The 12327-nt window shown below is 43.8% G+C and overlaps 1 protein-coding gene and 1 long non-coding RNA gene across 2 annotated transcripts; one reads left to right on the forward strand and one right to left on the reverse strand.

Annotated features, from left to right (window-relative positions):
* Nucleotides 1-1238: 1238 nt before the first annotated feature.
* Nucleotides 1239-4773, forward strand: LOC127392358 (uncharacterized). Its single transcript, XR_007891243.1, has 3 exons — nt 1239-1361; nt 2234-2410; nt 4690-4773. It is a non-coding gene; the product is annotated as an uncharacterized LOC127392358 (long non-coding RNA).
* Nucleotides 4774-9777: 5004 nt separating this feature from the next.
* HASPIN (histone H3 associated protein kinase) lies at nt 9778-12307 on the reverse strand. Its single transcript, XM_051636090.1, has one exon. The coding sequence runs from the start codon at nt 12305-12307 to the stop codon at nt 9887-9889; it is 2421 nt and encodes an 806-aa protein (XP_051492050.1). The 3' UTR covers nt 9778-9886.
* Between the last annotated feature and the right edge of the window lie 20 nt (nt 12308-12327).

The raw sequence follows: 12327 nt of genomic DNA on the forward strand, positions 1-12327 counted from the left end.
CTAATAATATATATAATAATAATACCTTTCAGTAACCTAAGTTTACCTTTAGCAGGTCTTTGCATCTGTTGTTTTGTTAAAATGTCACTAGAACACACCTTGAGACCTCAGTTAGGAAATCCAGAGTAGAGTCACTTTGTCTCAGCAAGCACAATGAGACATGCAGAGCTGGAGAACCATCAAAGGAGGAGAGCAGCTTTGGCCTGGTGTCTCTCTAGTCCTTCTTCCTTCACCTTAAAGCTGGGAATGAGATTGCTCCTGTATCTGCTCCTCCTAATGAGTGAGTCTTAACTCTATTTATTTTACATATATTATAAAAAAGTATTAGCCTGGAAACAATTTCTGGTGTCTCAGACTGGTCCCTTAATGTGAGCCAATAAAATCATTCTTATGTAGAAAGTTCAGGATGTTTGGACTTGTATGGAAAGTTCTTAGTTTGTGATGTGTTTTTCTACTATTTCAGAGAAATTCATACATTTGAGTGGAGACAGTTTTGTAGTTAATCCTTAGAGGGAGGAAAGTGGCTGATGGGTGAGCTTACAGAATCACAGAATGGCGAAGGTTGGAAGGGACCTTAAAGATCAACAAGTTCCAACCTCAGGAAGACCTCCCATCAGACCAGGCTGCACAAAGCCTCATCCAACCTGGCTCAATACTCTCAAATACAAAGATAATGAGCCATGTTGGGCCTTTAATCATTTTTTTTCTATTGCATCCTCAAGTTATGGAATATGAACTTGCCCAAAGTGGTTTCAATGTGCAGATCTTGGAAATTAGGGGATGTCCCACAAGAAATGATACCCTTGCACATGCATCTGATTTACCAAGATGTGGACTACACAGTCCTTCATTCCATAATTTTTGGGAACATCAGAAGAAATCAAAACATTTGGAAAAAGACTGGGAAGAAATTTAGCTCAAATGGGGTGTATTATATTTGTGTTCTGTTCTCATGGCTCCTGGGGAAAGAGGTCATCAACTGTGGTGTTTTTTTTTTTCTCTGTCAAACTGTTGAATAATGGCTTTGTTACTGCTAAACTGATTGCAGGACCTGTCCCTGAGGATGGCTGTAATCAAATAAATAATAGGGAAATGATCCACATATAAGTAGATACGTGATGTTTTGTTCTAAAAATTGCCTTCCTGCTGCAAAGGACACTAATTCTCCAACACTATATATAGAGAATTCCAGTGAAAGAGCTGCTTGTCTTTTTCTGGAGCACAGGTTGGATCTTATTTTGGATCTGAGCTCTGCCCTCTTGGTGTGAGCCATGATGGGGTGACAGATCTTGCTGGGGCTCCGTTTTATCACAGTGGAGGGGAAGGAGGAAGAGTTTACGTCTATTGCCTGGAGACAAGAGGTAAAAACACTGGTAGCGTAAACACTCCCTGCTGGGGAGTTTCCAACCATGCCTAAGTAGTGACAAATAAAACATTCCTCCTCTGTGCTCTCCCTCAGTGTGCTCTCCCTGTATGGTAGAGGACTGCAGGATGAAGCCAGTGGCCCTGTCTTAATCATTAGAATGTAAAAGAGGAAGCACTAAAGAAATAAAACCATTTCTGCTGGTATCAGTGTGATAAAATCCTGCCTTTTGCCTGCAGGCCTTGCTCTGCCAGGCTGTGTTCTTTGCAAAAAACCTGTGCAGAGGGAGCTGCTAGAACTTTGCTTCCCTGGAGATGGAGGAAACAAAAGGTGTTGTGGGCTTAGCTGCGGGCTCCGTTACACAATATACAGGATATAAGTTAATTGCGTCATTTTGAATGAGGAGTGAACTTGAACTGCACACCAAGGGCTACTGAAATTTGCTCAGGGCAGGTACACGATGGTTGGGAGCAGAAAACAGCAGCCCGGGCATCAGTTGGAATCCAAATAACGTGCACCCTCTTGTGGCTTGTTTCTGCAGGGAGGCGGGATGGTTTGTTGGGAGAGAAGCTGGGGAGCAGCTCAGTCTGCTGGGGGGTGGAGAAAAGAAAGGGCTTCCGTGGGCCTGCTGGCCCAGGGCTGGGCAGGGACACTGCTGCTACGGGAGCCTCCTGTGCAGGAGGAGCAAGATTTTCTTCTGAGATTCAGCTGGTGTCTTAGATTGTTTAGGGCTTTATTGTTACCTTTGAGCATGGAGAGTGTGCAGTCAAGTTTGGGTTTGGATTTTTGTTGTTTTGTTTTCGTTTTTAATGTAAGAGCTACTCAGGCTGCATTTGCTATAAATGGATTTCCTGCTTGGATGTTTTTCAGACACCTTGAAAGGACACTTCCACGTGCAGGTGACCTCTCCATTTGCAAGGTTTGGGTGTGCAGTGGCCAGGATCAGAGACATCAGTGGGACTGGATGTGAGGATGTCATAGATGGAGCCCCCCTTGAAGATCCACGTTCAAACAGCCCCTCTTTTGGCAGCACTTACCTATTTAAAGGTGATAAATATAAGGTCAAGAGCTTTTTCTCAAGTACGTTTCTTGTTGGGAATTGCCTCCCCCTTGAGAGGGAGAAGCTTGTTTTTGCAGCAGGAGGCTGAGAGGAAGGACTTCCACCTTTCTCTGGTGTTGATGGGTGAGAAACTGGCAGATCTGAGATGATTTCTGAGACTCCACAGATTCCTGCAGCAGAGCTGTGAATAACAGGAATGATCCACCTGTCTGCTTAGGCAAGGGAACTGGGTTCAGGTGCTGCCTACAGAAAAAGTGTGGCCTTTTGCCAACCTGCCCAGCCACTGCAGGAAGTTGAGGGTCAGTCTTTTGCATCTCACAAGTGTTACCAAATCCTCTTTGCTGCAGCCTGGTGAAAAGGAGTGTGTTTTCCAAAGGGCAAGAGAGAAAGAGAGATCCTGACTGTTTTGTTTTGTTTCCCCCTCCCTGCATTTTCGAGTTAAAGCCTCTGAAATTCCTTCACAACTCCATTATTTTGGATAATCCATTGATATTAGGTTTGATTTCACTAATGATGGTCTTCAAGATATTAGTGGGATCACTGGAGAACATGGTTGTGCTCTGGCAGGTAGTAAGTGCTATTTTTTAGTGTGCTGGGGAAATGCTTCAAAGACAAATAGAGAATCTGTGTCCCAAGCACTGTGTAATGATTCTATTTTTAATTCAGCATTGGAGGGACATTTAAAAATATTTCCCAGTGCTAGAAATTAAATAAAATGTAAAGCCTTGAGTTGGAGTTGCAAAAGCGTTTGCCCTTGTATGTCTAAAGCTTTGAGCAAGTAGGAGGTGAACATGAACTGATTAACATAGATCTAGGTCTAAGAAGACCTTGATGTTAGCAATTCAGCACTGATAATGTAAGTCATTTAGTCAAAAAGATAATTTCTTGACAGACAATCATTCATTTTCAATCAGACATCTGGTAGCTGAGTGACCCCTGGAGTTCATAAAGGCTAAGAGATGGCAGCCAGATTTAAATTTGTTGTTGCATTTTTTTATTTGAAAGCAATTTGTAGATAAAGAGAGTATTTGAACAGCTAGATAATGTGTTTATCTAATGGAAACAAAAACACTGTGTTTAATTTTGAAACCCAAGCCATATTGGTGTATTTTGGCTGTTCCTTCAGACTCTTGGGATTTTGTGTGTTCTGAACGTTCCCAGCAGAAACTGGAACTTCTGTAAATAGGCCAGCCTGGTCCAGGTGAAATACCGTGGAAATACTGAGCAGTTCTTATTCTTGCTGCCAGGCTTTCTTAAAACATTTTTCCTGTAATGTTTCAGTTAAAAAAAAAAAAAAAAAAAAAAAAGTACATTTCATTCAGTTCCTTGTCTGTTCTTCACTGACTAACTCCAGACTAGTTGTCCATGTTCTTATCAGAATGAGATTCAACCCTGAGAGAATCCCAGTTTTCCAAAATAACAGCATTGTTACAGCAAAATTGTGTTTTGATACAATCTCAGCTTTACCAGGGTCTCAACAAGGTAATAAATGGGAATTGTGATCAGATTGTCTGGTACAGGTTTTTAAGTCTTGCAGTGTTTTCACAGTTACATGCTCTTTACACAGTGGACTTAGATGTGCAAAGGACAAAGAAGAGTGTTCAGTTGGAAGGTCAGAACCCACGTGTGGGAAGCTGTGGGTCAGCAAGCACGTGTGCTCTGAGCTGCAGCTTTGCAAGCTGGTGGGTGATGCTGGTCAGAGCTACTACCCAGAGAAGGGTTAAGAGGATAGATTCATCATCAGGCAGATTCTGCTGGAAAATGCTGTCTTGAAATGCAAAAAATTCTGCAGGGGGTTGAGGTTTTCTGTGTTAAACTGAGCGTGTTTGACAGCTGAGGTGGGAAATGTCATGTGCCATTTTGGTTTGTGTTGCCCTAAATCAAACTCTCATCCTCTTGTGTGTATGTGAAGTGTTGCTAATCCTAGAAGTGTAGAAGAGGCACGAAGCTCTTGAGGATTAAAGCAAACAGAAGGAAACTGCTTTGTAATATTCATAACTGAATCATCCATCACATTATCCAAGGGATGTATTGGGAAACAAATGTATATAATGCTCAAAACCCACATTTGACAAGCTTATGTCCACTGGTGGCTGTTTAACAGTGGCCAAAGAAAATGTCTGAGCCAAAAGGTCCCTGAATAAGCCAGATGACAGAGGCTGAGCAGAGATGATGTGTGAAGACTTTTGCATGTTAATGCCCAGATATTTTCTCAATTTCCTTTTCTTCCTTTCTCATAGCCATGTCACTTTGACTGTTTTTCCAGTGTTTTGCTGAGCTCTAGAAGAAGAATTATATCATAGAGTTTGCTGTTCCTGTGCTGGATAAATACAAGCCATCAGAGATGCTTTTTCAGGTAGTAAAACAAAGCAATAGGGACAATTTCTCTCCTTCCAGGATGCAAAGCTTTTACTATGAATAAAGAAATACATAAAATTGGGGTTTTCTTAGCCTTTGCATGTCATATTCTGCCCTCTGCTCCCTTCCTAGCCATCAATACTGTGTTCTGGGTAGACCTTAGGCTCAGTTTCCCGCAAACTGGTACTTGTCTCTTGTTAAGAGAACCTCATAACTAAGGCTAATATTTCATATTTAAGGTTAAAAAATTGCTTTACTTTTGACCACAACATTTCTCCTGTGCCTCTTGTCTAAAATGAGCTGTGAAGAGGCAGGTGGTTTGTGTGTTTTGTGAAGTGCTGGTCAGATACTGAGCTCTACTTTGGAATTTACAGTAAGACTTAATATTTGAATGCTGCATTTGGTAGTAAAAACTGTCCAATCTTCTAATGAAGTAATCTGAAAACTAGTGAAAATTATGTATATTTTAATTTTACTTGTATTGTTCATATTATTTGAGAGGCTGCAAACCTCTAATGGAGTTAAAGGTTGGTTGATATTCTGTCTCCTGTTTAAAAGCAGGATTCCTACAAGCTCATCTAGCTTCACATTCTGTCTGAAATTCAAATCACAGCTCCTAAAAAAAGCACAAAACTCTGTGAAGAGGCAGCTCTTTGCTACTTAATAGGAGTCTTTACCACAATTCAATATTTAATTAGCTGTCTGTAAAGCAAAGGACAGAGAATTCAGGACAACATTTAGCAGTGAGCAATAATGAGCACTAATTACTGTAGTCACAGGAGTCTTAGGGATTGTGATGTTGATGGAACATTTCCTAAGAATAATTAATGAGATTCTGGAGTGTTGGTCAGCATTGTTTAGTTCTTATGCACCCAACATTTATTAATGACCATTGAACTTCTCCAGAAAAATCAGCCACAGACAGTAGATTTTTATTGGTGAATAAAGCCATTGCTAAAGCATCTTGTCTCTTCAAAACAGTGTGTCTATAAACTGGCACAGCCTGTGACCATGTTTATTCCAGAAAAACATGCCATGTCTGTAAAATCAATTAATATTATTGCTCTGTGGTGATCCAGGGGTAAACACCTGGCATTTCTTTAATGAGGCCTTGTCCCCAGTGAAGACCTCTTGTGTTATTGCTAATAGACCTTCTCTTGGGAGGTGAATTACAAAACAGCATCAATTTAGGACTCGCTTATCACTAGAGGGTCTTTTAAATTCCAACTTCTCCTTAACTGAGCTCATGGGAATTTTGGTTTTCAGATAATATACCTGTATAGGTAAAGAGATTATTGATCTGCTGTCTTAGAAAAATCAGGACTGTTAAAATCTGACTGGTTCTGTGTTTGCTTCCAGTTGCCCTACAAGGACTGCAACAAGACCCTCTGTGCTGCTGTGTGACTTGGACAGTCAGATTGAGTGAGTCACAGTAGTTGTACAATTCAGATTTTGCATTTAGCATTCATCTAAAATGTCACCTTTGTGTATGAGACATTTTCTCCACATTCCCAGGCCAGATGTGCTTTTCCACATTACTTTCTCTTCCATTCACCCTTTCCATGACACCCTGTTCATACAACACACTCACTGTGTTGCCTCCGTGGGTGTTGCTGGGCTGTTCTAGGAAATCCCAGAGGAAAGGCCAAGGTTTAAACAACTATAGTCATCCTAAAACCACAATTCTGGCATTGAACTTGAACATGTGATGTTGTTTTGGGCTGGTGCACAGGGTAGCATTGCAGCAAAGAGTTGCTCCCTTGTGAGAAGCTACCCTGGAGATTCCGGCAGCTGATCGAGCGGAACGAGGTTTAAAATCTCTCTTGATGTAAACCAGAAATGATCAAATGTTACATGAAGTTTGGAGATGACTGCCTTCAATATAAAAAATGAAACATTTTCCTACACACCCTGAAGAATATTAAGTAATTAATAGGGCTATTGCTGTATGTGAAAGCATTTTGAGGGAGTAATTACCAGAACGCTTTGGGTCTCTGATTGAATAAAAACCCTTGGAAATCACATATCCTCCATCTCATTTTTCTGTCTGCTTCTAGAAAGGAATTAGTGGTGGGCCACACTAAAGAAGTGACCATGAATGTCTCCTGAACCATCCTAAAACCCTACTTTTTAAGAAAACCCAGCACAGACTCCTATTCATTTATTACCTAAATAAATCTTGGAGCGAAGTCCATGGAAGGGAAGGAACGTTTCAGTTATTAGGACTAGAGCCTGAATACTGGATTTATCTGATTTAAGACTTCCAAGCTTTTATTGGGCTATTTGTAGCTAATTCATTTTATGGGAGCAGACACAGACTGAATTGAATTTCCCAGTGTGTTTTCATTCAGCATTAAAGAGCATTCCTCTTCTGTTGGCAGCCATCCTCTCCTACTCACTGAATACCATTACTTTCTCTTACCCTGTAACTGCAGAATTGGGCATCCAGTACTCAAGACAACAGTAAGCAGAGATAACTTTCACTTTTTCCCTCCCTCTAAATGATACTTGGAGAAGCTGCTCTTGTATCCTCTATCTCTACAATTAGGCCTGAGCTGCTGCACTTTCTAATTCAGCTGCATTTTCTCAAGGCAAAAGATGATTTTCATATTCCTGCACTTAATGTCTGATTTCTCCAGAAGGGGATGATGAGCAGAAAGGACATCAGCCATCATGTTTTAACAGTACCCTGGTGAGCTAAAGAGTATTTACAGAGTAATTGATATTTTATGTCTTTCTCTTTACATTTTCAGTGATTAGGCAATTAGATGAAAGCACATTCCAAAATAAGTCTGCAAACTTCACTCATATCACCAAGTGAGTGCTGCTATTTTCACCACAAAATATCCTGTGAACTAGAAAGGAAATGCCAGAAATCCTTCTTGGTGTCCACACTGCTTATCAGCCACTGCTTACACAAAACCATGCTTGTTCTTTTCAACCTTCTAAAGCATTTGGATCCATGTGAAAAATCTTCCCTGCCCTTATGATAATTTTAGCTTTGCTCATATTTCATTATTTCAGTAAAATATGAGGACCTTTAAGGTCCTAATTTTAGTGTAGCACATATTTCAAAGCTGGTGTTTCAGCATCCTCCTTCCTTAGCAGAGAGAACAGATGATTAAAAAGCATAACCCAGCTCTGTTCCAAGTAAAGCTTTCACTGCCAATGACTGGAATGAAAACATATGTTCAGGGCATTTTTCTTAACTAGGTGGGAAGTTCCCATTCAGATTCCTTTCTTGTCACTTTCCTCCCATTAAAATTGATGGAGCCTGACTGGTTCACAGCATTTTTTAAACAGAGAGCACCTTTACAAAGGAAATGAGAACTCATCTCTGGCAAGCACAGTACAAGGCAAAGGTTTCTGTGTGAATTGCCCAGTTTTGTGAGGGGTAGAAGGTTTAAATTCTGTTTGTTAAAAGCAATACTACATATTCAGAAATTAGCATTAGGAAACATTTCAAGGCAATGGCAGCTTTCAAAATCTGTAGTCATAAAGGGCTGCTCCAGCACTGCTGTGCCATGTCACCTCTCCTGTCATTAATTACTTCCCCTCTGCTTCCATCCCTCTGGAACAGCCAATATTAGCAGTTCTCCAATCATAAGAATAAAGGACCCAGGCAGGCAGGCAACAATATTGTTTCATCCATCTTCATCTTGTTTAGGCATAAATGAAAACGGCCCCATTCTAACTGAAGAACATGTCCTTGATGTCAGATAATGCCTTCACTGCAGTCCCTACCAAGTAAGTTTTAAGAATATTAAATTATCTTGCATTACTTTAGTCAATTAGAGGAAAAAAAGATTGAGAGGATGCCTGGTAAGATTCCAATCCAATTTCCATCTTAGCAATTTCAAGCACTGCAGATTGCCAAGTCACTTTTGTGGTACTAGACAGCAAAAGTAGAGTCTGGAAGACAGAAAAATAAGAGCATATCATAGCAGGGGGTACCTGGGGTCTCCAACTGCTTAGCTTGTAAAAAGTAGACTTCAGTGTAGGTTCAAAGATGCATCTAACTGATGGACTGCATAGGCAGCATGCCAGTTCTAATGACTTTGATGTGGCCACCTCTTAATTACTTAATGCATCTGGGTCGTTGCATGTACTCATTTTTAATAATTTAATTTACATTTCACTTAGGTTTGATTTCTAATTCTCTAGACCAGTTTCTTTCATGTTACATGAATGTTAGTGAAGGACTTCTTGAAAACAGCACAGACTTAATGTAAGTTACAGCTTCAAATTCACATCATCTGCTCCATCTGCAGTTAGGACTCAAGAACACTTATTACCTTGTGCATTTTCTTCTGCAGATAAATGGAGAAAACTGCTTTTAATGCAATTATCAAGCTGCAGATTTGGGTTCCTATCAGCAGACAAGGGCACATGCCATAACAGCCAAAAATACATCAAGGACACAGGTACTTTTTCTTATTTTTTTTTCATATTCAAATACCTCTTCACTGGTTCTTGAGAGAGGAAAAACACCTTATTATTGCAGATTAGTGTGTTTTTAAAACCTAAGCTACAGAAACTTTACATATTTACATTTTGTAGCATCATTCCAGGTACAAACTTGGCCAAGCTGAACAAAAGTTCAGTTTTAAACTAAGTCAAAAGATGGGTTTTCTCCTCTTTGTCTCCAACTGGGCTAACAGTGTTTACCTTTGTCCTCACTGTCCAGAATGGTTTTTTTTTGTGGGTTTTTTTTGGTTTGTTGGGTTTTTTTAAAGAAGAATTTGTAAGAAAGACAATATAGTAAGAAAATAACTTTTAATAATCTGAGACTAAAAAGGTAAGACTATGTCTGTGGAATTCAAAACATTGAGCCTGAAGAAATCATCTTCCCCTCTCCTCAAATGCCAACTCTGTTCTTTCCCTGTGTCATGCCCCAAGAAAAAGTATATTATAGAAACAACTTCAAACAAGACCTTTTTTTTTCCAGGTTTTTTTAGACATTTTTTGATAGTATATTATACACATTGGTAACCAACCATAACACTTCTTCAACATGCCAACATTTAAAAAAATCATACATAAAAACAGCAAAGGAGAAAGGCAGCATTGGGGACTTAGTTCATGGAAACGTGGCACTCCCTTGCTCACTGGAAGAGGCTGCTGTTCTGTAAAACTTCATTGGCAGAGCCAAAGGTCAGTACTTCCTTGTGGAACTTCTTGAGCTGCTGCTCTGTTTTCTTCATGGCAGGAGTTGATGCCTTTTTCCTGTAGCGCACGTCGTTCAGGAGTTTGTCTGACAAGTAGTGCAGCCAGAGGACGTTGCTGTGTGGGTGGTAGTCAGTCCAGTTGTTGGAGTTCTCCTCTTTCATTTGTCTGTAGATATCAAACTGGTAGTCCCCCGTGCCTAGGAACAGTTCTTCATCAGTGGAAAGGTCACAGAAGACAGTCAAGCCATCCTTCTCCAGCCGAGACAGGGTGTAGTCGATGATGTTGACGTGAAGTCCTGCTGTGGGGATCGTGTGTGTTTCCCCATTCAACACGTACTCAAGCTCCTTTACATCTGTTTTCTTCACCAGCACGTTCCCCCAGTGCAAGTCCCTGTGCTCAAAGTGCAGTTCCTGTTCTGCCACAGCCAGGGAAGCAGTCACCTGGTACAAGATGCTTTTTGCTGATGCCACTGAACTGAACCCCTTTCTCAGATTCTCCAAGTCGCTGCCTCCGAATTCAAACTCCAGAACAACAAAGAGCTGCTTGTCTCCAAAAAAGTCTGGCCGATCATTTTCTGATCCTGTTGCTTTGTGGTATTTGTCCCAGGCTTCCAGGAGATACTTAGGATAGGCCCCCTGAACACAGTGCACAGAGTACAAGCTGATGAACCCCACAGTCCTGTTCACAGACTCTTCAGACAGAAGACTGAGTTCTTTTGAAATTATGATCTCAGGCAGAATCTCTCCAAAGCTCTTTTGAGCTTCACCATTTACTCTTTGGGTGCCCTCAATGGGAATTATTTTTAAGGCCACAGGTCCTCTCTCACTATCAATCTGGAAGACCTCTCCAAACACCCCTTCTCCAATTTTCTTGCCATTTTTCATCTTATCTAAAGGAATGCATTCCTCAAAAGCAATAGGCCCCTCCTGTTGGCATTCCCCAAAAACCTTCTCAGCATCTGTAAGCATGAGCTCCAGGACAGAGCAGGAATCCCTGGGAGCCAGCAGGATCATGGAAGAAGCAGACCAAGTGCTGCACTGAGCCTTACCAGTAGATGGGGTGGCTTGGTACCCTGAAAGGTGGGATTTCACAGAGGGGGTACAAAGGATGCTGTTGCAGAAACTCGCTTCTGTGGTGACTGTCTTCTTCTTATGGAAGGACAAAGACGCTCGAAGTCTGCCCCAGGAATAGGAGCTATTGAGGAATGAACAGTCATTGTCTCTTGTATCTACAGACATCTCCACAACACCCTTCTTCTTTCCTTTTTGCCTCGGTGGTGGTCTGAAAAGGGAGTCATTAGGCTGCTGCTTTCTCTTATTTTTACACCTTTTTGGACGGAGTCTTATTTGCCTCCCCCACCGACTGGCACTGAAGCCACTGATACAAGCTTTTCTACAGGTACTTCCCCCTCCGGGAACGACCTTAGTGCTTTTATGTTCATTCTCCCAGATTCCTTGAAGGCCTAAAGGAGATCCTGGCTGCTGGCAGGCAGCTGGAGTCTTCGGGGCCTTTTGACCCTGCTTCTTGCCCGACTGCCACATGGGCACTACTCCAGGGTCCAACAGCACCACTGGTGTCAGCGGGCAGGACCCGTTTTGATCTCTCTGACAAGCCAAGCTCCCATTTCTGGAGCCTCTCCTTAGCTCGCGGCCAGCAGGGGCCCGGTTCTCTCGGTTCAGGGGGGCCAGCGCTGCCCGAGGCCCGCTGCCGGCTTCCTGCCGGGCTCCCGGCCCCGACTCCCCCAGCACCAGGCCCGGCTCGCTGCCCCTCTCGGTGCCCGCCGGGCGGGACCGTCCAGCCCCCGCTTCGCCCTCCCCCGCAGCCCCCGGCGGCTGCTGCGGGTCCTCCCGGGAGCGGCCCAGCGAGCTCAGGGCCCTGCGTGCCGGGCCCGCCCGCTGCCGGCGCGGCGTGGAGAAGAGCTGCGGGCTGCCGGCCAGCGCCGAGCCGCCCTGCGGGCTGGGGCCGAGCAGCAGCAGCGGGCTGAGCGCGGCGGGGCGGGCGCAGTGCGGGGTGCTGCTCAGCAGCGGCCTCCGCGCCCCGCACGGCGGCCCCGGGGAGCCGGGCACGCGCCTCTCCCGCTCCGCTCCCCCGGCCCGGCGGGGCCGCAGCGCCCGCGGCCGAGCGGGGGCTTTCCCCGGGCGCTGGCGGCGTTTGCCGGGCGGCGAGTAGTCGGGGTCGTCCGAAGGGGCGGAAAGGGCGCTGGAGCCGGCCGAGCCCGCGCTGGAACCGCCGGAGGTCGAGCTGAAGAAGCGCTTGCGGTCCTGGGGCGGCGAAATCCAGCGCTCGGGCAGCGGCAGCGGGCGGAGGTGCCCGCCGCGCCGCGAGTAGGTGCGGAGCAGCCGGGGCTGGGGCGGCATCGCGGGCCGGCCCGGCGGGA

Source organism: Apus apus, chromosome 18, assembly GCF_020740795.1.
Source record: "Apus apus isolate bApuApu2 chromosome 18, bApuApu2.pri.cur, whole genome shotgun sequence".
In the NCBI taxonomy this organism is placed as follows: Eukaryota; Metazoa; Chordata; class Aves; order Apodiformes; family Apodidae; genus Apus; species Apus apus.